This window comes from Helianthus annuus, chromosome 6 (genome assembly GCF_002127325.2).
Source record: "Helianthus annuus cultivar XRQ/B chromosome 6, HanXRQr2.0-SUNRISE, whole genome shotgun sequence".
Classification (NCBI taxonomy): Eukaryota; Viridiplantae; Streptophyta; class Magnoliopsida; order Asterales; family Asteraceae; genus Helianthus; species Helianthus annuus.
The window spans coordinates 119,626,931-119,652,892 of NC_035438.2; the positions used below are offsets into that span (position 1 = coordinate 119,626,931).

The 25,962-nt window shown below is 42.6% G+C and overlaps 1 protein-coding gene across 1 annotated transcript; it reads left to right on the plus strand.

Moving 5' to 3' along the window:
- Positions 1 to 1,558: 1,558 nt before the first annotated feature.
- On the plus strand, positions 1,559 to 25,238 carry LOC110926618. The gene is made up of 2 exons (XM_022170342.1): positions 1,559 to 2,737; positions 25,182 to 25,238. The coding sequence occupies exons 1-2, from the start codon at positions 1,559 to 1,561 to the stop codon at positions 25,236 to 25,238; spliced, it is 1,236 nt and encodes a 411-aa protein (XP_022026034.1).
- Positions 25,239 to 25,962: the final 724 nt, after the last annotated feature.

Genomic DNA, 25,962 nt, shown 5'->3' on the forward strand with positions numbered 1-25,962 from the left:
AACAAACGGTGCCATATATGTACTTAAAGTTGTTTTAAGACAACTTACATTTTTACTTTTTAGAATATTAAATAATAATTATTATATGTATATTAACCCACAAGATGGTGGGATCCACCAACTATCTGGTTCCTCAACACTATAAATACCAATTGGATTAGGTTCTCAACCCATACTAACTTTCTTTAAAATAGATAGATACTAAACGAAATCTAGCTTACACAACCCACCCATCCTTAACATTTCGCTTTCTTATATCATGGATTCTTTTCGGCTATACCTCGTAAGACTATATTGGGGCGGTGTGTTTTCCTTTGTAAATGGGGCTGTTCAGTTTGAACAATCCATGCTAACAACCTCTTTCCTTATGCGACATAAATCGTCGTATGACCAATTGGTAGATTTAATCTGTAATCATGTTCAACTACAGAAAGAATCGGTGGCCTTTCATTCTATGGTACATGTTTCAGGACATATCTAAGACAACAAAAATTTTCAACGATGATGGTGTTGAAATGATGAACTATTTAGCCGAAGTATCGGATGGCAACTTCATTACCGAGATCTAGGTTCAGTGGGAGGCAGTCAATCCTGTCCAACACATGAGTTTCACTAACCTTCTGCATGACATTACACTATGTAATGTTGTTGACACCCAAGATTCCGATGAAGATGACGAGGGATACGGGCAAACAACTCAAGAACACCACTTCATGCCTCCTGTTGATAACATAGTAGGTCTGTCCTCCCAGTTTATGGTCGGTGACAAAAATAATGATGGTTTTGATGATTCGGAAAGTTGCAGCACCGAAGAAAGTTCTGAAAGTGTAGAGGTACCACCATCCAACGATGGCACTTCTGACGACGAGACTGCAGTCAACCAATACACTGAGTTAACCCTGGGTCAGCCAAGGCCTATCATTCCAGGGACACATGACGACCCAGACGAGGACGAGGAACTTAGGGATTACATGTGTCCGGATTATGAAGATAATCCAATGGACGTATGGAATCCAAAGGTAAAACACATATGTCTCAGCATGTATTTCAAATCTAAACAGGAGGTGGACCTGGCTGTCCGAGAATGGAACATTCGCAGTGGAAGGGAAATTTTTGTGATGGATAGCAAACCAACTTTATACAAAGTTAAATGCTACACCAGAGACAAAAATTATGAAAACCCTTTCCCTCATTCTCCTTTGTGTGAATGGCGTGCAACGACATCAAAACAGAAACACCAACACATGTGGCAAATTACCAAATGGGCGCCCGCCCACAGTTGTTATTCCACGGCGGTAAGAAACAACAACAGGTGCCTTAGATCTAAGGATATCGCGGCACACATCCTGCCCCAAATTCATACAGACATTGCGTTGAAGGTGAAACACATCAGGACGCATATAAAGCAAGTGATGTCTGTCGATGTTACGTATACGAAGGCGTGGCGTGGATAAAGAAAGGCAATTGAGAGGATATATGGAACCTGGGAAAGAAACTTTGAGGAACTGCCAAAGTACGTGTTGCAGCTCCAGTCTCGAAACCAGGGTTCGGTGGTTTCATGGTTTCATCACCGCACTCGGCTCAAGGACATCCAAGATTCAAATATGTTTTTTGGGCATTTGGTCCTTCTATTCGCGCGTTTCATCTTTGCCAGCCTGTCATCTCTGTGGACGGCACACACTTGAAAGGAGGGTACCGTGGCAAGTTGTTGGTTGCGGTAACCAAAAACGCCAACAACTACATAATGCCAGTGGCGTACGCTCTATTTGACGAAGAGATGGTTCATAGTTGGTGTTGGTTTTTCCAAAATTTGAGGGAATACGTCACTAGAGACTGTAATAGTAGAATTTGTGTTCTATCAGACCGTCATGCCGGGATAATTAATGCGATGGAGAACCTTGTGGATTGGAGGGAACCAAACGCCTACTACCGTTATTGTCTTCGGCATGTAAGAAGCAATTTTAGTGGTAGGTTCAAGACCAAATCTCTTAGGAAGCTATGTTGGATGATCGGGAGCACAAGTCAACGCAGAAAGTATCTTTGGGCCGTGAGGGAAATGCGGATGTTAAATCTGGATGCTTGGGACTACCTGAACGACATCGACAAAAGCAAGTGGACCATTGTTTATGACCGCGGAAACCGTCATTGGGGTAACCTTACGACGAATATATCAGAGTCTATGAATAATGTCTTACGTGAAGCAAGACTCCTGCCAGTAAAAGCCTTGATTCATTATACGTTCACCAAGGACGTATCAGAGTATGCTCGGCACGCGCAGATGGCCCAAAGCTACAATACCCCTCTACCCCCTCGAATTTGGTCCAGGTTTAACAAATTGCATTCCGTAGCCATGCAACATGAAGTGTCCGTCTACAATATCATAGAAGGTCGCTACGCGGTACTTTCAAGGGATGAAACCAATGATGACGATGGAAACGAGTACACCGTTGAATATAGACGCAGGCGGTGCTCATACAGGAAATGGCAAATGCTTAGATTCCCTTGTTCCCATGCTATTGTCATTTACGTTTGGAGGGGTGAGCAACCATATGACATTACCAATTCCATATACCACACCACCACCTATCAGGAACAGTACAACGGTTATTTTTTCACCCTGGGACACAAAGATGAGTGGGAAGAAGCGGATTGGACTATTCAAGGGGACCCTTCGAGGGTCACAATACATCGAGGCAGGGTTCGTTCAAGAAGAATTCAAAATGAGATGGATGTTAATGTAACATTTGTGCTTGAAATCATTATGAACAGTTCAGTTATCAATAAAACAATGTTATTTGATCCCAATGTTTGTTTGGTTGTGTTTTACATTTTTCATGTTTTGACTTTTGTTCAATTTCAAACTCTTCATCGCTTTCTGGAGAATTATACGCAAACTGGTGCGTAAACGTACTCAGTTTAATGCGACAAATACTCCGAAACATCAACATATACTCAACATACCCTAAATAACCTTTACTTAACTTAGAAATAAGTTTTGAAGGCCTTGGTATGGCAAAAACAAGTTAATTCGCTTACAGGGACTAAACTTGACAAACTGCAAAAATATGGCGATTCGCACTAAAACAAACATTCCGGAACATGACCATAAGTTAAACACACCTTAAATATCCTTTACATAGCTTAGAAATAGGCTTTGAGAGGTTCGGTGTGCTAAAATAAACTTTTGGGTCATTCAGGGACTAAAAGTGTCAAAAAGTGCACAAGTTTGCACTTTCGCGCATAACTTACGTTCTGAATACATCCGGACATCCAAAAATTTATGTAAGCATCCTTATATTATGCCTTAGTGTTTGGCATAAGAAAAATCCATTCGTCGCGTCATTTGGATCGTTTTTCGCGCTTATGCGCATTCCGTCGTAATTAATCGAACATCGCGTTCGTACGACTAAACGAACTGACATCCGGAATATTTTTAAGCATGTTTCATGTCCACAATGTTTAGGCATCATTTTAGGGCCTTAAAGTTGGCTTTACGGGCCTTAGAAGTGTTGGAAATGGCTTAAATATGCAACAGGGACTAAAACTGTCATTTCTGAAAGTTTGTGCTGATCAGACAAGGCCAGGCGGCCCGCCTGAGTTTTGTGTGTATCCTGACGCGGGCCGCGTCAGCCCTGCAGATGCAGAAACTCATTTTTTTGCTATTTTTGGCCTTTCAATCACTCCAAAGGGCAATGCCCTTTCACAATCTCTGGAGTTAGGGTCATTATATGATACCACAACTTTCCAACAAGTGTACGCACGAGATTCGATCACGTTTTTCAAGAAACGATCCTAACGGTTTTGCTTTTCCTATAAATAACCCCCCCTATTTGTGTTAAAACCCACAAAACTGATCAAAGAGCTCTAAGTTGATGCCATTGCTTCATACCTGAGCTCCTGGATCAAGTTTAGCTTTGGGGGACCCTTCGTAAGTGTTCTTTTAATCGCTTTCTAGTGTTAAAGTCAAACTTTGTTTGACTTTCTGCATTGACCAGCTTATGGTCAACACGAAGTTCGTTGGAACTTCATAACGTGAGCGTGATCACGATGGTTATAGTCCATAGTGACTATACCTACTGATTACCACGTTATCTAGGCTCAGTGACGAGTCGTAGTTTCGGCCAAAATGTGCATTCTTGTGTATTTTGTAACCAAACTACTCATAGGTATCAAAACCGTTTGTTTTGATACCAAACCTGTTTTCTAAACTTAGTTAAGCATGTGTTAACATGCTTAGCTCGTCACTTTTAGTATAGTGCTTATATAGGGTCGTAAGGTAAGCGATCTAAACAATCGCTTATACTTTCGAACCCGACCCATTTGGTCAATCATTAGGGTCCGACCAAACACTTTAGGTGACCATAGTTGTATAGGGAATAACCTTCCGAGGTTATACCTTATGGTCACGACATTAGGCGTTCCAAACGCGTTTTACGCGAACGACGCGTTAAGATAGCATAAGCTACCTAAACGGGTCGTAATGGGTCGTAAGCACTTAGGATAGGTTTCATTTTAGAATGTAGGTCTTGTTAAACCATATTACACGAGTCTCTATACTCGTTTGGTTTACGAACCCTCATTCTATCCAATCTTCCGATTTTGGTACGGTATATTAATATAGCTACCTATTATGTGCCGTTTGATATTCCGTGATCTCTAACATTGTGTGGTTATTACACAAGAACTTCAAAGCAATCTCAGGTGAGTACATATACCCCTCTTTTACTGTTTTCCAAATTGTTTTGGGGTGAAACACATGTGCCTACTTGTTACTTTCGTGCTTTCCTGTTTTCACATCATATACTTGCTATGCTCATTAGTACACTATTAGTACATGATTTATATTACATTGTTTCGCTATGTATGTTTACTTAGCATACCTAGTACATTGATTTACGTTACATTTCTGCTATGTGTGTTGACTGATAGCATGCTAGCACATTGATTTACATGACTTTTATGCTATGTATGCCCATTGTGTGCGTACTTAGTACATCATTTTATACTACATTTTATGCTATGTATGCCCATTGTGTGCGTACTTAGTACATTTATTCATCACATGCTCACATTTTGGTATGAGATTTGGTTTGTTCAAATTATACAATGTACATTCATTAACACCGACCATGCCGCCCGTTAGTAGGTAGTGGTACCATAGGACTTGACAACTCCCATTCCTGAAATCTCGGGTTTGTTTGGATTGGAAGGAATGGCCGAATTCGATAAACAATAACACAAGATAGACCTTTAATTTGTTTAAAGGTCTATCACTACAGTCACAAAGGCTTGAATGTATGCATTTTCTCAATACCGCATAGATGTTTGTATCAGTATAGCATGCGTTTGTTCCACAAAACATAACTTTGACTTAAACTATTTTTAATTCAATACCCTGTTTTTGTGCGTTTTACCTATGGCCTAGTTGATATATTTCACGTGCCATACATGATATTTTGGATACGCATTACATGATTTACATTAAACATAAACAATTTGACATTGACATACACATTTGGCGGTTTACATTAGACATGGACATTTTGATATGGTTTACATAATAACACTTGACAATTGATTTATACATGAACAATTTACATGGTGGTTGGTTTGGGTAAATGGTTTCAGTAACGTGGCGTATGTAATATGATACAAACATGGTGGATACGCCGCTGGTACTTCCTATATATAAATGTTTGTATAATATTACATATCGTAGTGTTATTTAAATCATTTCAGTTTAGACATATTTCGTTTTACACAAATAACATATTCTTCACAAGACATTATTTTTACAAACAACTTATCTTATACAAACTCATTTTACTAGGTTATTCATTTAACCTTACATTTTATTTATACATATCATCTGATCTTATTGTTTTTCATATGATTTACAAAACGAAACAATTTACAAGGTTCATGACTGACTGTTATTAAACGTTTTCTCTAAACTCAAGTCATGAATCCCATTTTCACAAAACCTATGTATCTCACAAGCATTTTTATGCTGACGTACCTACTTTCACATATGTTTTCAGGAGCTGTTGCTTAGGATGATGATTGTGACACTAGGGCGGACCTGTGCCTTAGAGACATAAAACGAAGATAGACTTAGTTTTAATATGTTCTGAACACTTTATTTCCTGTTTTGAAACGATGTAACACTCGTGTTTAATAAATAAAATATAACTTTGTATGCCATAGTTGTGAAACAATTAATTCTGTCTCAACACTCCCCGACGTTTCCGCTGCGGTTGCATGTTATACGCGGTCGGGGTGTGACAGAAGAGTTGGTATCAGAGCCAATGGTTATAGAGAATTAGGTTATTAGTAATGCTTTGACCTAGACTATAACTTTCTAGGACCCTAACACAAGTTAGCTTGTGTTTAGATTTTAAAACATGCACTTCACCTATCCTTAGGTGATAACCACAACGAGAACATCGATTCCGAATCCGCTTTGAAAATTAATCATCTGTTCTAGGTTGATTGATTACTAGGTTTTGAACCCTCTGTTATATGGTTTTGAACCCCTTTGAATTTTCAAAAATCTCGTCAAAGTTTTGGGTTTTAATAATGCGAACACGTGCAAACTGGAAGAGTGAATGCCTGTACCCTGGGTTTTCTGTCTAAGGCTAGAGTGTTCGTACAAATCCACATAATCGGACCAGTCACTCTTACCTGGGAACTCTTGGGGTGAGTGTTCACTTATAGGCGAACATGTCTTCGCGATACATTATTATTGACCCATTTACTTTGATTAGACTTTGTGTATCGCTTGTTTGCTTAGCGATGCATGACCACCATCTTTGCTTTTGTTGATTTTGTTTCATCTCATTCTCTTCATCCAATCATCTCACTCGTTTCCTTTCATGTTTTCCTCTTCTAGAATGCCTCCTCGACGCGACAACCAGGTAGCAAATGCCGAACTGGCAGAAATTATTGCACAGCAGATGGCTGCTGCACTTCCAAACCTCTTTGCTCAATGGAACCAAGCCAACAACAACAACAATGCTCCATGCAATTTCAAGAATTTTAACTCGGCTAAACCACTCAAGTTTAGTAGTTCTGAGGGAGCAACTGGGCTTCTTCAATGGTTCGAGAGCATTGAGAATACATTCCGTCACGTGCAGTGTCCTGACAATCGCAAAGTCGAGTTTTCTTGAAGTGTGTTTCAGAAGAGGGCTCTTACATGGTGGAACGGGGTTATGAGGGATCGCGGTGCAGAAGTTGCTCTAGCTCAGACATGGGCTGAACTTAGGGCACTAATGATGAGGGAGTTCTGTCCTCGTCATGAGCAGCGAGCGTTGGAGAAAGAGTTTGACGACTTAAAGCAATACAGTGGCGAGCACCGGGCATATACTGATAGGTTTGAGGAGTTGAGTCTGCTTTGCCCGACAATGGTTGCCCCACTCGACAAGGCCATCGAAAGGTACACCGTCGGCCTACCTGACTCGGTACAAGACATCATTACTGGTAGTAACCCTACCACACTCCGTCAGGCAATCGAGTTATCAGCGACACTGACTGAGTCGCAGATTCGAAAGGGAAAGCTGCACAAGAAGGGTGACAAGGGTAAGAAGCAGGCGTCTAACAACGAGGATAGCAAGAAAGGTCAAAACAAGAAAGGAAAGGATTCTGGTTCTACTAAGGGGTCAAGGAAGCGTAAGGCTTCCCAAAACTTTGTTGTCACTGCCCAGGTTAACCAGGCAGCTCTCAACCAACCCGCTCAGCCTCCAGCTAAGAAGCCTTATCTTGGCAATGCACCTTTGTGCAACAAGTGTAACAGCCATCACCCACCACAGGTTCAGTGTCGTCAATGCACCAACTGTGGAAGAAATGGTCATCTTGCTGCCACCTGCCGCATTCCTGCTAACCAGAACCAAGCTCAGCCTCTTGCTCAGCAACAAGGTCAAGCTGCACGACCAAATTTTCCTCCTGGTTCGTGCTACAATTGTGGGGATCTGACCCACTACAGAAACCGGTGCCCAAGACTAGCCAACCAGAATCAGAATCAGGCTCAGGCTCGAGGTCGAGTCTTCAACATGAACGCACAAGAGGCACAAGCAGATGATAATGTGGTGAACGGTACGTTCTTTATTAATAATCAGCCAGCATCTGTTCTTTTTGATTCAGGTGCCGATAAGAGTTTTGTGTCGTTATCTTTTGAACCATTGCTTCGCGCGTCTAGAACGAAAATAGGTAAACCATTGACAGTGGAAGTAGCTAGTGGTGAACCCATTGTTCTTGATTCTGTCCTCCGCAACTGCTAGTTGAACCTTAACAACCATCTTTTTCCCATTGACCTCACGCCTATGCAACTTGGAAGCTTCGACGTTATTATGGGTATGGATTGGTTAGCCAAGTATCGCGCAGAGATAGTTTGTTTTGAAAAGATCATTCGCATGCCGCTTTCGACAGGTGAGATCCTACAAGTTCGTGGTGAGAAACCTGCTGGTGGTCTCAAACTCATGTCTTGTTTTAAAGCTCGGAAGTATCTACGAAAGAACTATGTGGCATCTTTGGCACATGTGGTAGCAGATAAGGGCAAAGGTAAGTCTATTCAAGACATTCCCGTTGTTCGGGATTATCCTGAAGTATTTCCTGAAGAGTTACCTGGTCTACCTCTAGCACGCCAAGTCGAGTTCCGTATTGATCTCGTACCTGGTGTTTATCCCATTGACAGAGCTCCCTATCGTCTTGCACCGTCTGAGATGCAAGAGTTGTCTAAGCAGCTTCAGGAACTCTCTGACAAAGGCTTTATCCGTCCTAGCTTTTCACCTTGGGGTGCTCCCATTCTTTTTGTCAAGAAGAAGGATAGATCTTTTAGGATGTGTATCGATTATCGTGAGCTTAACAAGCTCACCATCAAGAATCGATATCCCCTACCTCGCATCGATGATCTCTTTGATCAATCGCAAGGCGCTTCTTATTTTTCAAATGTCACACCCCCAAAATCCCACCTGCGGAGTACTACCGCTTGGAGGCGTGACTGACCAGGATCCAGCCACCAATCATACTGAACAAGCATATAAGTAATTATAAAAGTTTAACCAACACGATTGGTGTTCCAAAACAAATAAGTTTAAGTTGTAAGCGGAAGCATAAGTTTAAAGTTGTAACATAAGTTCCAAAAGTTTCAAGTTTAACATAGTCTTGTAGCAATCCCTGTCCCACAACGATCCTCCTCCATGCAAGCTCCCACTGAGTACCTATGGTCCTGCAAAGCATGTAGTAACGAGTCAACAACTAGTTGAGTGAGTTCACGGGTGGGCGTTCGTTTTAGTTGTTTCGAAAACAGTTTACTTTATCTGGCATCCTGCCGTGGGGGTTACCCCATAGTTTAAAAAGACGTGACCAGTTCATTCCCAGTTACTCCGGCACTCCGGCCGTGGGGGCTACCCCATGTAGTTATCAGGCATTTCGGCCGTGGGGGCTACCCCATGTACATCATCTGGCTCTCCAGCCGTGGGGGCTACCCCATGTGTATACTAGACTCGTTACCGTATCGATTGCTGACTGTAGTCATGTTTATGTGCCCTGAAAACATCAATGTCTATCATCATTGACGTGCCCCAGATCCATTAGTTCACGCCCGTCCTCTGCGGCACGGTGTGAGGCTTGTCAGACCTAAATAGCGCTATCTAACTAATGACCCGCTCGCCATTGGCCCGGCGATTAGTCGATACAAAAAGGAGGGACTTCGTGATAGAGTTTTAGTCTAGTACGTTTATCCGTCCATCCGGACGAGGAATCACATTCCTGAACCACTGACGTCCTACCCAAAGGTAGACGAGGAACCCACGTTCCTGAATCCCGTTCCCAACCCAGGGAATCCCATGCTTCGTAAAGGGTGTGAACTCACCTCGGTTTGCTCGGCAGTTAATCACAGAAAGTCAATCAAGTCGCAAGTAGTCAATAACGTCCTAACACGGATATCACGTATAATCAGATTCGAACCAAGTAGTGTACAAATGTTCAACACGCATGGAAATCACGTATAATCAGTAACAGTTCTCAGTTAACAGTCAGACATAATCCAAAGTCCAAGTGTGAGGCCCAACAGTTGGGCTTGTGATAACAGGCCCAAATAACACGTTAACAGTAGCACAGGAGTTCATATGTCCGGCCCACTAACTTAGGCCCAAAGTGTGGTCTCGAGTCGCAACCGGACTCGCAAGCATGGTCTCGAGTCATGCTGTGTGTTGATCATGGATGGTTGCGAGTCGCAACCGGTGTCGCAACCGTAGTCTCGGTTCATCATGCTAAGGTCTCGAGTCGCAACGGGACTCGTAACCTGTGGTTTCGGCTTGTCCTGCTATGGTTGCGAGTCGCAACCGCGTGGTCTCGAGTCATCACGCTGTGGTTGCGAGTCGCAACTGCGTGATTGCGAGTCGGTAGCAGTCGTTTTCAAGTTCACGTGTTGATGCAGGTGTATCAGTCCCATTAGTACAATATAATCAGGCCCAAATCAGGAAACTACCAATAGCATTCCACTAACAGTTTTCCTAATCAGGTTACTAGTCAAAGATGGATCAAAATCACAAGGGTTTTCACATTCTTAACTATCATTCAAAGTGTTCCTCAAATGTTCAAACTCATATTCATCAAGTTCATAGCATATTTAACACTTATTTCAACCACAACTATGAACAATCATCAAGACATGATTTACTAGCATGCATTCTAACATGACAAACATACTCCTTAGCCGATTTGTTTAGTTTAAACACCCATTTTTCGGATCCAAACCCAAGTGTAACCAATATCATTATTCACCTTTTTTTTAACATACAATGAACCCATTTTTAACATCAAGCATTTATGCAAATTTTCAACACATAACAAGAACATTCATGAACCGATTTCTATGTATAACTCAACAACTTAACATATTGTCACATAATCTCATACAAACATAACATGAACACACTAACATTCAACAAAACATCAAGAACACTAACCGGTTGGTGATGTGTGTGTGTGTGCCGATCCGAAGTCCAAATCCGAGAGTTTCTTGTGTCAACCGAGTGGATCCGAGAGTCTTGGAAATGTGTTTGTGTTCTTAAGGCTTAGAGAGAAAAGTAGGAGAGTGTGTGGGTGTAATGTTTCAACAAATGGCAAAGTTAACTAAGGGTGGTGTATTTATAGTCAAGTTCCAAATGTGCACCCTTAGTGGGTTTCGAGTGGGGTTCACGGCCCAAAGGCCCAACCGGCCAAAGGTTCTCGGCCCAAGTCCACTCGAGACCTCATGGTCTCGAGTCGGGTTCTTTGTTGTTTCGTGTCGGGTTCTCGGGTCACATATAACACGTACACAAATATATACAAATGCACACATAACCAAGCACCTATCACATAAAAAGGTTCACGTTATCATTAAGTTTAATCATTCAACTAATCACATAATGTACAAGCAAGTTACAACGAAAGGTTCTAGATTTCGAGTTGTCACATCATCCCCAAGTTGAAAGAAATTTCGTCCCGAAATTTGATGGCACTCACTGAGGAAGCTAGTCAAGTTGTAAGGTTTTCCCGGTTATCCTGGGGTGTCACATCCACCCCCCGTTGATCTGGAATTTCGTCCCGAAATTCCGTAGCTTCAGCCTCAGTAGCGTTTGTACTGTTCTCAAACAGTTGGGGATACTTTTGTTTCATCCGATCTTCGCGCTCCCAGGTAAACTCTGGGCCGCGACGTGAGTTCCAACGAACTCGAACAAGAGGTATTCTAGTGCTCTTGAGGACCTTAACATCCCGGTCCGTGATTTCGACAGGTTCTTCGACGAATTTCAACTGTTCGTCGATCGTAAGTTCCTTCAGAGGAACTACGTGCGTCTCATCTGACAGACACTTCTTCAGATTTGACACATGGAAAACGTTGTGAACTGCCCCGAGTTCTGCTGGTAATTTCAGTCTGTAGGCCACCTTGCCTATTTTCTCAAGGATTTCAAAAGGTCCAACGTACCGTGGGTTGAGTTTGCCGCGTTTACCAAAACGAACCACACCCTTCCAGGGTGAAACTTTGAGTAATACCCGCTCCCCAACCTGGAGCTCAAGTGGTTTCCTGCCCTTATCGGCGTAGGCCTTCTGACGGTCACGAGCGGCCGCCATGCGTTGTCGTATTTGAGCAATCCGCTCAGTAGTGTCTACCACATGTTCTGGACCAGTGATTTGACTATCCCCCACCTCTGCCCAACAGAGGGGTGACCGGCATTTACGTCCGTACAATGCCTCAAACGGAGCAGCTTTAATGCTGGTGTGGTAGCTGTTATTGTACGAGAATTCTACGAGTGGCAGATGCTTTTCCCAGCTGTTGCCAAAGTCGATTACACAAGCGCGAAGCATGTCTTCTAGTGTTTGGATAGTACGCTCGGACTGCCCGTCCGTCTGCGGGTGGTACGCTGTGCTCATATCTAAACGTGAGCCAAAAGACTTGTGCATTGCCTGCCACAGTTCCGAAGTAAAACGTGCATCTCGATCAGAGATGATAGAAGTGGGCACCCCGTGCCTCGAAACAACTTCCTTGAGGTATATTTCCGCTAGAGTGGAGAACTTATCCGTTTCCTTGATTGCCAAAAAGTGTGCGGATTTTGTGAGTCGATCCACGATCACCCAGATAGTATCGTTTCCGCGCTGTGATCTAGGTAGGCCAGTAACGAAATCCATGGAAATTTGCTCCCATTTCCATTGTGGTATCTCTGGTTGCTGAAGTAGGCCTGAAGGTTTCTGATATTCCGTCTTGACTCGCGCACAAGTCAAACACTTGCTGACGTAAGTTGCTATGTGGGCCTTCATGCTAGGCCACCAATACGTAGTTTTGATATCGTGGTACATCTTGTCCGAACCAGGGTGTACCGAGTAGCGAGATTTGTGCGCTTCATCCATCACAAGTTCTCGTAAATCGCCATAGTGCGGGACCCAAATGCGTCCTGTTACATAATAAGCACCGTCTTCCTTCCGTTCTAAGCGTTGCCTTGACCCGCGTAGAGCTTCAGCTCTAACGTTTTCTGGTTTCAGTGCTTCTATCTGAGCAGCTCGTATTTGCGAAGGTAGACTAGAATGGATCGTGAGTTGTAAAGCTCTTACACGCTTAGGCGTAGTGTCCTTTCGACTGAGGGCGTCCGCCACTACGTTGGCCTTGCCCGGGTGATACCTGATAGAGCACTCGTAGTCATTCAGCAGCTCGACCCATCGTCGCTGCCGCATATTCAGTTCCTTCTGTTTGAATATGTGTTCTAAACTTCTGTGGTCGGTGTAGATGGCGCACTTGGTTCCGTACAGGTAATGCCGCCATAACTTAAGTGCGAAAACAACCGCTCCCAGCTCTAAATCATGTGTCGTGTAGTTCTTCTCGTGAACTTTAAGTTGTCGTGAGGCGTAAGCTATGACTTTATCTCGTTGCATCAATACACAACCAAGACCTTGAATTGATGCATCACAGTAAACCACAAAATCTTCTGTGCCCTCTGGCAGTGAAAGGATAGGTGCACTACAAAGTCTATCCTTTAGATGCTGAAAAGCTAACTCTTGTGCATTTCCCCAATGATAAACAACGCCTTTCTGTGTTAACAACGTGAGGGGCTGCGCGATCTTAGAAAAATCCTTAATGAATCTCCTGTAATAACCTGCCAATCCCAAAAATTGGCGAATTTCCTTTGGTGTGCGAGGCGCAGGCCAGTTCTTAATAGATTCCACTTTGGATGGATCAACGTGAATCCCATCCTTGTTCACCACATGCCCTAGGAAATGGACTTCACGAAGCCAGAAGTCGCACTTCGAGAATTTCGCGTAAAGCTGTTCCTTCCGAAGGAGTTCCAAAATAAGTCGTAGATGTTGTTCGTGCTCTTCTTTATTCTTAGAATAGATCAGGATGTCGTCGATGAAGACTATAACAAACTTGTCCAGGTACGGTTTGCACACTCGATTCATCAAATCCATAAAAACTGCCGTTGCGTTCGTCAGCCCAAACGGCATGACCAGAAACTCATAGTGCCCATATCGAGTCCTAAAAGCCGTCTTAGAGACATCCTCTTCTCGAACTCTCAACTGGTGATATCCCGATCTCAGATCAATCTTCGAATAGTAGCTCGACCCCTGCAACTGGTCGAACAAGTCGTCAATACGCGGTAGAGGATAACGATTCTTCACAGTCACCTTGTTGAGTTCGCGATAGTCGATACACATTCTGAAGGTACCATCCTTCTTCTTCACAAATAACACTGGAGCTCCCCAAGGCGATGAGCTAGGACGAATGAAACCCTTATCCAAGAGTTCTTGTAGTTGCGTGGAGAGTTCTTCCAACTCTGATGGCGCTAAACGATAAGGTGCACGGGCTACAGGCGCGGCTCCAGGAGCTAGATCAATCTGAAACTCGACTTGGCGATGGGGCGGAAGACCAGGTAATTCCTCAGGGAATACCTCAGGGTAGTCGCGTACAACCGGAAAATCCTCTAGCTTCTTCTCCTTCTCTGTGGTATCAGTAACTAGAGCCAAAATCGCAGTGTGGCCCTTTCGTAAGCATTTCTGAGCCTTAAGAAGAGAGATGATGTTCTCAACAGCACTTCTCTTGTCGCCACGAATCATGAGAGGTTCACCACCTAAACCAGGAATACGAACGATCTTCTCGTTGCAAAGAATCTCTGCTCGGTGTTGGGATAACCAATCCATCCCAATGACAACGTCGAAACTACCCAAGACAATAGGAATAAGATCAATAGAGAAGGTCTGGTTAGCGAGAATAAGCTGGCAGCCCTTGACTACGTGCGAGGCTTCCAAACTCTTACCATTAGCTAGCTCTATGGTGTGCTTGTCGCTCAGGGGTGTAGGAATACGCTTAAGCATCTTACTAACTTCTAGTGACACATAGCTAGTATCGGCACCCGAATCAAATAAGACTGTAACATAAAAGTCGTCGAGAAGGAACTTACCCGTCACCACGTTGGGATCATTCCTTGCTTCTCCTTGACCAATCACGAACACTCGTCCCCTAGCACCATTGTTGTTGTTGTTGTTCTGGTTCAGTTGGGGACAATCCTTCTTGAAGTGGCCTTCAGCTCCGCACTGAAAGCACCCTTTGTTGTTACCCTGCTGCTGTCGCTGGTTCTGCTGAGGTTGCTGACGATTCTGGTTGACGGGATATGCGCTTCTGCAATCCTTTGCAACATGACCAGGCTTGTTGCACCGATGACAGTTGCCCCTGGTGCATGGCCCACTGTGGTGTAGGCTGCAGCGATTGCATTTGGGGTGATTCCCCCTTGTATCCACCATGACTTTGACCACCAGACGACTGCTGACTGGGGCTCTTGTGATCGTCCGTCTTTCTCTGCTGAGACTGAGTTTGCACTGAAGTTGAACCCCTGCTTGAAGTTCCATCCCATTTCCGTTTATCTCCACTAGAAGTACCAGAAGTAGTTGCAGCACCTATACGCTTCGGTAACTTGTTCTGCTCCACCGCTTGGTCAGTGAGATGGTGAGCCAACTGTACAACCTGCTGGATAGTAGTCAACCTCGCTGAAGTCACATGACTTTGGATCTCTGGCACCAAGCCCTTGAGATAGAGTTCAATTCGTTTATACGGAGGATCCACCATAGTAGGACACAACAAAGCAAGCTCATGCGATCTCTTAGTGTATGCCTCAATTTCTGACCCCGACATCTTAAGATTGTAGAACTCATCTTCCAGTTTGTGAATGTCGTCACGACTGCAGTATTCCTCCCTGATCATTTCCTTGAAGTTTTCCCATGGGGTGGCGTTGGCAGCAACCAACCCTAACATCTGCACTTGAGCATTCCACCACGTGAGGGCCAAACCCTCGAGAGTACCAGTAGCATACTTCACCCTGCGCGCTTCAGGGCATTCACACATTTCGAACACAGACTCCAGTTTCTCAAACCAGTGTAGGAGACCTACTGCTCCTTCAGTGCCGCTAAAAGTTGTGGGTCGACAGTCCATAAAGGTCTTAAAAGTGCACACCGGTGCCTGACCTAAGGTAGGTGAAAGAAAAGACAGAGTTTAACACAAAGGTTGGTTCACGAGAGTAGGATCCAAACGATCCTAGAACAATTTCGGACTGCAGGATATACCTCCTGCGTGTGCAGCTGCGAGCGCTGCGGCAACTCGTTCGTTGATCAAAGCCGTCAACTGGGCTTGTGTCATGTTAACGCGTCCAGACATGGTTCTTCATAATAAAAGCAATACGTGTGAGAGAGGTTCGCGAAAGCACGATAGTAGGGCAGAGTAAGTACGCATGTGTTCAAACAACAGTAGTTATACTAGTCAAGCATACCATGAGCAATGTACTACGCAACTAACAAGTAGGCAATATACATACATTATATTACCTAGAACGTCGAGCCTTGCATGAGGAGCGAAGTGTCGTTGTGGACCGTTGAGCACTGTTCCGGTTATAGTCTGGTTTTAACAAAAACGTTTCTTCTTTTATTAAAACCAAGTTCACTATAACCAATGGCTCTGATACCAATCTGTCACACCCCCAAAATCCCACCTGCGGAGTACTACCGCTTGGAGGCGTGACTGACCAGGATCCAGCCACCAATCATACTGAACAAGCATATAAGTAATTATAAAAGTTTAACCAACACGATTGGTGTTCCAAAACAAATAAGTTTAAGTTGTAAGCGGAAGCATAAGTTTAAAGTTGTAACATAAGTTCCAAAAGTTTCAAGTTTAACATAGTCTTGTAGCAATCCCTGTCCCACAACGATCCTCCTCCATGCAAGCTCCCACTGAGTACCTATGGTCCTGCAAAGCATGTAGTAACGAGTCAACAACTAGTTGAGTGAGTTCACGGGTGGGCGTTCGTTTTAGTTGTTTCGAAAACAGTTTACTTTATCTGGCATCCTGCCGTGGGGGTTACCCCATAGTTTAAAAAGACGTGACCAGTTCATTCCCAGTTACTCCGGCACTCCGGCCGTGGGGGCTACCCCATGTAGTTATCAGGCATTTCGGCCGTGGGGGCTACCCCATGTACATCATCTGGCTCTCCAGCCGTGGGGGCTACCCCATGTGTATACTAGACTCGTTACCGTATCGATTGCTGACTGTAGTCATGTTTATGTGCCCTGAAAACATCAATGTCTATCATCATTGACGTGCCCCAGATCCATTAGTTCACGCCCGTCCTCTGCGGCACGGTGTGAGGCTTGTCAGACCTAAATAGCGCTATCTAACTAATGACCCGCTCGCCATTGGCCCGGCGATTAGTCGATACAAAAAGGAGGGACTTCGTGATAGAGTTTTAGTCTAGTACGTTTATCCGTCCATCCGGACGAGGAATCACATTCCTGAACCACTGACGTCCTACCCAAAGGTAGACGAGGAACCCACGTTCCTGAATCCCGTTCCCAACCCAGGGAATCCCATGCTTCGTAAAGGGTGTGAACTCACCTCGGTTTGCTCGGCAGTTAATCACAGAAAGTCAATCAAGTCGCAAGTAGTCAATAACGTCCTAACACGGATATCACGTATAATCAGATTCGAACCAAGTAGTGTACAAATGTTCAACACGCATGGAAATCACGTATAATCAGTAACAGTTCTCAGTTAACAGTCAGACATAATCCAAAGTCCAAGTGTGAGGCCCAACAGTTGGGCTTGTGATAACAGGCCCAAATAACACGTTAACAGTAGCACAGGAGTTCATATGTCCGGCCCACTAACTTAGGCCCAAAGTGTGGTCTCGAGTCGCAACCGGACTCGCAAGCATGGTCTCGAGTCATGCTGTGTGTTGATCATGGATGGTTGCGAGTCGCAACCGGTGTCGCAACCGTAGTCTCGGTTCATCATGCTAAGGTCTCGAGTCGCAACGGGACTCGTAACCTGTGGTTTCGGCTTGTCCTGCTATGGTTGCGAGTCGCAACCGCGTGGTCTCGAGTCATCACGCTGTGGTTGCGAGTCGCAACTGCGTGATTGCGAGTCGGTAGCAGTCGTTTTCAAGTTCACGTGTTGATGCAGGTGTATCAGTCCCATTAGTACAATATAATCAGGCCCAAATCAGGAAACTACCAATAGCATTCCACTAACAGTTTTCCTAATCAGGTTACTAGTCAAAGATGGATCAAAATCACAAGGGTTTTCACATTCTTAACTATCATTCAAAGTGTTCCTCAAATGTTCAAACTCATATTCATCAAGTTCATAGCATATTTAACACTTATTTCAACCACAACTATGAACAATCATCAAGACATGATTTACTAGCATGCATTCTAACATGACAAACATACTCCTTAGCCGATTTGTTTAGTTTAAACACCCATTTTTCGGATCCAAACCCAAGTGTAACCAATATCATTATTCACCTTTTTTTTAACATACAATGAACCCATTTTTAACATCAAGCATTTATGCAAATTTTCAACACATAACAAGAACATTCATGAACCGATTTCTATGTATAACTCAACAACTTAACATATTGTCACATAATCTCATACAAACATAACATGAACACACTAACATTCAACAAAACATCAAGAACACTAACCGGTTGGTGATGTGTGTGTGTGTGCCGATCCGAAGTCCAAATCCGAGAGTTTCTTGTGTCAACCGAGTGGATCCGAGAGTCTTGGAAATGTGTTTGTGTTCTTAAGGCTTAGAGAGAAAAGTAGGAGAGTGTGTGGGTGTAATGTTTCAACAAATGGCAAAGTTAACTAAGGGTGGTGTATTTATAGTCAAGTTCCAAATGTGCACCCTTAGTGGGTTTCGAGTGGGGTTCACGGCCCAAAGGCCCAACCGGCCAAAGGTTCTCGGCCCAAGTCCACTCGAGACCTCATGGTCTCGAGTCGGGTTCTTTGTTGTTTCGTGTCGGGTTCTCGGGTCACATATAACACGTACACAAATATATACAAATGCACACATAACCAAGCACCTATCACATAAAAAGGTTCACGTTATCATTAAGTTTAATCATTCAACTAATCACATAATGTACAAGCAAGTTACAACGAAAGGTTCTAGATTTCGAGTTGTCACATCAAATATTGATCTGCGATCTGGATATCATCAACTCCGTGTGCATGAAGAAGATATTCCCAAGACAGCTTTACGCACTCGTTATGGGCATTATGAGTTCACAGTCATGCCATTCGGTTTGACTAATGCTCCTGCTGTTTTCATGGACTTGATGAATAGGGTCTGCAAGCCTTATTTGGATAAGTTCATCATCGTTTTCATTGATGACATCTTGATTTATTCTAAGACGCGAGCTGATCATGAGCAACATCTTCGTCTTACGTTGGAACTCCTAAAGAAAGAGCAACTTTTTGCCAAATTCTCCAAGTGTGAATTCTGGCTTAAAGAGGTTCAATTCTTAGGACATATTGTCAACGAACAAGGTATTCATGTAGATCCCTCCAAGATCAGTGCGATTAAGGATTGGGATACGCCTACTACCCCTACCGAAGTTCGTTTTTTTCTTAGACTTGCGGGTTATTACCGCCGCTTCATAGAAAATTTCTCGAAGATTGCAGTTCCTCTAACTGCTCTAACACAGAAGAACAAGCCCTTTGATTGGGGATTCAAGCAAGATGAAGCGTTTCTGACTTTGAAACAAAAACTTTGTGACGTGCCTGTCCTAACCTTGCCTGAGGGCAATGATGATTTCGTCGTTTATTGCGATGCATCTAAATTAGGTCTTGGCTGCGTCCTGATGCAAAGAAACAAAGTCATAGCATACGCATCGAGGCAGTTGAAGATACATGAGAAAAACTACACCACTCATGATCTTGAGTTGGGTGCAGTTGTCTTCGCTCTTAAGATTTGGAGACACTATTTGTACGGTACAAAATGTGTGGTTTTCACTGACCACAAAAGTCTTCAGCATATCTTCTGTCAGAAAGAACTCAACATGAGACAGCGACGTTGGGTGGAGCTTCTAAACGACTATGACTGCGAAATTCGCTACCATCCTGGTAAGGCGAATGTCGTGGCCGATGCTTTGAGTCGCAAGGAACGTACTAAGCTTCATTGTGTTCGTGTCCAATCTGTTATTCAAGCTCAATCCGATATCCAAGCACGTATTTCTCAGGCTCAACAAGCTTGTGTTTCACAAGGCTTGATGGATAAGGAATTTCCTTATCACATAACACCTGCTCTAGAATTGAAGGACAATGGATCGTAGTACTTCATGGACCGTTTGTGAGTCCCGAGCCAAGATAACCTTCATACCTTGCTTATGGATGAAGCCCATAAGTCTCGTTAATCTATTCATCCTGGCTCAGACAAGATGCATAAGGATGTTCGTATTCAGTATTGGTGGCTTGGTATGAAGAAAGACATTGCCTTATATGTATCAAAATGCCTTACTTGTCTTAAGGTTAAGGCTGAACATCAGCGTCCTTTCGGTTTATTAGAGCAACCAGAGATCCTAGTTTGGAAATGGGAAAACATTACTATGGATCTCACTACCAAACTTCCGCGCACAAAGAAAGGTCATGATGCCATCTGGGTAGTCGTTGATCGTCTTACTAAGTCAGCGCATTTCTTGCCAATCCGTGAGGATTTTTCGGCTGACAAACTTGCTCAAATCTACGTGGATGAAATTGTAGCTCGACATGGTGTTCCTTTGAACATCATTTCTGACAGAGATGCTCGTTTCACTTCTCATTTTTGGAGAACCATGCAATCTGCTATGGGGTCCCAACTTAATCTGAGCACAGCTTATCATCCACAAACGGATGGTCAATCTGAAAGAACAATCCAGACACTGGAGGATATGCTTAGAGCTTGTGTGATCGATTTTGGTGGTAGTTGGGATTCACATCTTTCGTTGATTGAATTCTCCTACAACAACAGTTATCACTCCAGCATCAACATGGCTCCTTTCGAGGCTCTCTATGGTCGAAAATGTCGTTCACCAGTCTGCTGGAATGAGATCGGCGAGGCTCAGCTTACTGCACCTGCCCTCATTTTAGAGACAACAGATAAGGTAAAGAAAGTTCGTGATAACCTTCAGACAGCTAGAAGCCATCAAAAGAGTTACGCGGACCTAAAACGCAAGCCCTTGGATTTTCAAGTCGGTGTTCGTGTATTACTTAAGGTCTCACCTTGGAAAGGTGTGATCAGATTCGGAAAGAAAGGAAAACTTGCACCTAGATACGTTGGACCATTCAAGATCGTCGAAAGAATCGGTAAGGTAGCCTACAGACTTGAGTTACCTCCTGAACTTGGAAATGTTCATCCAACCTTTCACGTGTCCAATCTCAAGAGGTGTATAGCTGATGAGAACCTCCACATACCGCTTGATGAAATTCGTGTTGATAAAACACTGAAATTTGTTGAGAAACCAGTGGAAATCATGGAACGTGAAGTCAAGTGGCTTAAACGCAAGCGCATTCCCTTGGTCAAGGTTCGCTGGGAATCTAAACGTGGACCCGAGTTTACTTGGGAACGTGATGATCAAATGAAGGCAAAGTATCCGCATCTTTTTCCACGAGTTTCCTCTAAATAAATTTCGGGACGAAATTTCCACAAGTAGGGGAGACTGTAACATTTGTGGTTGAAATCATTATGAACAGTTCAGTTATCAATAAAACAATGTTATTTGATCCCAATGTTTGTTTGGTTGTGTTTTACATTTTTCATGTTTTGACTTTTGTTCAATTTCAAACTCTTCATCGCTTTCTAGAGAATTATACGCAAACTGGTGCGTAAACGTACTCAGTTTAATGCGACAAATACTCCGGAACATCAACATATACTCAACATACCCTAAATAACCTTTACTTAACTTAGAAATAAGTTTTGAAGGCCTTGGTATGGCAAAAACAAGTTAATTCGCTTACAGGGACTAAACTTGACAAACTGTGAAAATATGGCGATTCGCACTAAAACAAACATTCCGAAAGATGACCATAAGTTAAACACACCTTAAATATCCTTTACATAGCTTAGAAATAGGCTTTGAGAGGTTCGGTGTGCTAAAATAAACTTTTAGGTCATTCAGGGACTAAAAGTGTCAAAAAGTGCACAAGTTTGCACTTTCGCGCATAACTTACGTTCTGAATACATCCGGACATCCAAAAATATATGTAAGCATCCTTATATTATGCCTTAATGTTTGGCATAAGAAAAGTCCATTCGTCGCGTCATTTGGATCGTTTTTCGCGCTTATGCGCATTCCGTCGTAATTAACCGAACATCGCGTTCGTACGACCAAACGAACTAATATCCAGAATATTTTTGAGCATGTTTCATGTCCACAATGTTTAGGCATCATTTTAGGGCCTTAAAGTTGGCTTTACGGGCCTTACAAGTGTTGGAAATGGCTTAAATATGCAACAAGGACTAAAACTGTCATTTCTGAAAGTTTGTGCTGATCAGACAAGGCCAGGCGGCCCGCCTGAGTTTTGTGTGTATCCTGACGCGGGCCGCGTCAGCCCGCAGATGCAGAAACTTGTTTTTTTGCTATTTTTGGCCTTTCAATCACTCCAAAGGGCAATGCCTTTTCACAATCTCTGGAGTTAGGGTCATTATATGATACCACAACTTTCCAACAAGTGTACGCACGAGATTCGATCACGTTTTTCAAGAAACGATCCTAACGGTTTTGCTTTTCCTATAAATACCCCCCCCCCATTTGTGTTAAAACCCACAAAACTGATCAAAGAGCTCTAAGTTGATGCCATTGCTTCATACCTGAGCTCCTGGATCAAGTTTAGCTTTCGGGGACCCTTCGTAAGTGTTCTTTCGTTCTTTTAATCGCTTTCTAGTGTTAAAGTCAAACTTTGTTTGACTTTCTGCGTTGACCAGCTTATGGTCAACACGAAGTTCGCTGGAACTTCATAACGTGAGCGTGATCACGATGGTTATAGTCCATAGTGACTATACCTACTGATTACCACGTTATCTAGGCTCAGTGACGAGTCGTAGTTTCGGCCAAAATGCGCATTCTTGGGTATTTTGTAACCAAATTACTCATAGGTATCAAAACTGTTTGTTTTGATACCAAACCTGTTTTCTAAACTTAGTTAAGCATGTGTTAACATGCTTAGCTCGTCACTTTTAGTATAGTGCTTATATAGGGTCGTAAGGTAAGCGATCTAAACAATCGCTTATACTTTCGAACCCGACCCATTCGGTCGATCATTAGGGTCCGACCAAACACTTTAGGTGACCATAGTTGTATAGGGAATAACCTTCCGAGGTTATACCTTATGGTCACGACATTAGGCGTTCCAAACGCGTTTTACGCGAATGACGCGTTAAGATAGCATAAGCTACCTAAACGGGTCGTAATGGGTCGTAAGCACTTAGGATAGGTTTCATTTTAGAATGTAGGTCTTGTTAAACCATATTACACGAGTCTCTATACTCGTTTGGTTTACGAACCCTCATTCTATCCAATCTTCCGATTTTGGTTCGGTATATTAATATGGCTACCTATTAGGTGTCGTTTGATATTCCGTGATCTCTAGCATTGTGTGGTTATTACACAAGAACTTCAAAGCAATCTCAGGTGAGTACATATACCCCTCTTTTACTGTTTTCCAAACTGTTTTGGGGTGAAACACATGTGCCTACTTGTTACTCTCGTGCTTTCCTGTTTTCACATCATATACTTGCTATGCTCATTAGTACACTATTAGTACATGATTTACATTACATTGTTTCGCTATATATGTTTACTTAGCATACTTAGTACATTGATTTACGTTACATTTCTGCTATGTGTGTTGACTGATAGCATGCTAGCACATTGATTTACATGACTTTTATGCTATGTATGCCCATTGTGTGCGTACTTAGTACATCATTTTATACTACATTCTATGCTATGTATGCCCATTGTGTGCGTACTTAGTACATTTATTCATCACATGCTCACATTTTGGTATGACATTTGGTTTGTTCAAATTATACAATGTACATTCATTAACACCGATCATGCCGCCCGTTAGTAGGTAGTGGTACCATAGGACTTGACAACTCCCATTCCTGAAATCTCGGGTTTGTTTGGATTGGAAGGAATGACCAAATTCGATAAACAATAACACAAGATAGACCTTTAATTTGTTTAAAGGTCTATCACTACAGTCACAAAGGCTTGAATGTATGCATTTTCACAATACCGCATAGATGTTTGTATCAGTATAGCATGCATTTGTTCCACAAAGCATAACTTTAACTTAAACTATGTTTAATTCAATACCCTGTTTTTGTGTGTTTTACCTACGGCCTAGTTGATATATTTCACATGCCATACATGATATTTTGGATACGCATTACAAGATTTACATTAAACATAAACAATTTGACATTGACATACACATTTGGCGGTTTACATTTGACATGGACATTTTGATATGGTTTACACAATAACACTTGACAATTGATTTATACATGAACAATTTACATGGTGGTTGGTTTGGGTAAATGGTTTGAGTAACGTGGCGTATGTAATATGATACAAAGATGGTGGCTACGCCGCTGGTACTTCCTATATATAAATGTTTGTATAATATTAGATATCGTAGTGTTATTTAAATCATTTCAGTTTAGACATATTTCGTTTTACACAAATAACATATTCTTCACAAGACATTATTTTTACAAACAACTTATCTTATACAAACTCATTTTACTAGGTTATTCATTTAACCTTACATTTTATTTATACATATCATCTGATCTTATTGTTTTTCATATGATTTACAAAACGAAACAATTTACAAGGTTCATGACTGACTGTTATTAAACGTTTTCTCTAAACTCAAGTCATGAATCCCATTTTCACAAAACCTATGTATCTCACAAGCATTTTTATGCTGACGTACCTACTTTCACATATGTTATCAGGAGCTGTTGCTTAGGATGATGATTGTGACACTAGGGCGGACCTGTGCCTTAGAGACATAAAACGAAGATAGACTTAGTTTGAATATGTTCTGAACACTTTATTTCCTGTTTTAAAACGATGTAACACTCGTGTTTAATAAATAAAATATAACTTTGTATGCCATAGTTGTGAAACAATTAATTCTGTCTCAACACTCCCCGACGTTTCCGCCGCGGTTGCATGTTATACGCGGTCGGGGTGTGACAGTTAACTTCCACGATGAACCCCTGGCACGTCGATGCAGCAGATGTAGAGAAACCGGGCACAACAGGAAGACTTGTGGCCGACGTTATGTTAGTATCTTATTGTGGTTTTTACTGTTAGGTGTATCCTCCTATGTTTTGTGTTTGGTATGACTGTTTGAATTCTCAGTTGGTGTAATTTAACAATTAAGACATTTGTTCCAAAATTCACTAACAAATATTAAACACAACAACACAAATATTATTTAATCAGAATCGTTATCGTAATTCTGATACTGCTCCCATGGATCATCACTAACCACTGCGTCATCTGATAACGCGTTTGAGTCTCAATCGCTGTCGGATGGCTCAGTATGCCTACAGTAGTAGTGGTGTCCATACCTGCATATGGGTCGGATAAGACCAGGTAAGGCTTTCGACAACTGAGATGTTCGGGCTGCTAGGGTTTTGTGGTGCTGCCATAAAGGAAGTTTGATTTTGATTTTGATTTTCCTTGTAGGATCGATATTGACGATCTATGAGTCAATCAGAGTCAAAATACCACTGTTTGCATGGCAGAAACAAACAAACAGCTTGAATCAGAGAGAATGGAGTAGAAATAGACAGAATATCACTTTAAACACTGTTTCTCATTAATTGATCACTTGAAAAACCGGTAGCAGTTCGATACAACTTTTCAGGTTCCGTGCCAAAATGAGAAACAACATAACTATATATAGGAGACCTAATTCCGCTTGAAATGACACGTTGTCATTTCGAGCGGAATCACAAGACTCTGATTTCGCTTGAAATGACAACATGTCATTTCATGCGGAATCACTACATTAAAGCATAATTTTACATTTCAAGCCCCTATACTATACATAACTGACATATCAGACCCCTAGACCCTATACAAGCAT

Coding starts and splice junctions, on each gene's coding strand:
- LOC110926618 (XM_022170342.1), top strand. CDS start 1,559: ATGGTTTCATCACCGCACTCGGCTCAAGGACATCCAAGATTCAAATAT. Junction 2,738..25,181: donor AAAATGAGATGGATGTTAAT/GTAACATTTGTG, acceptor TTTTACTGTTAG/GTGTATCCTCCTATGTTTTG.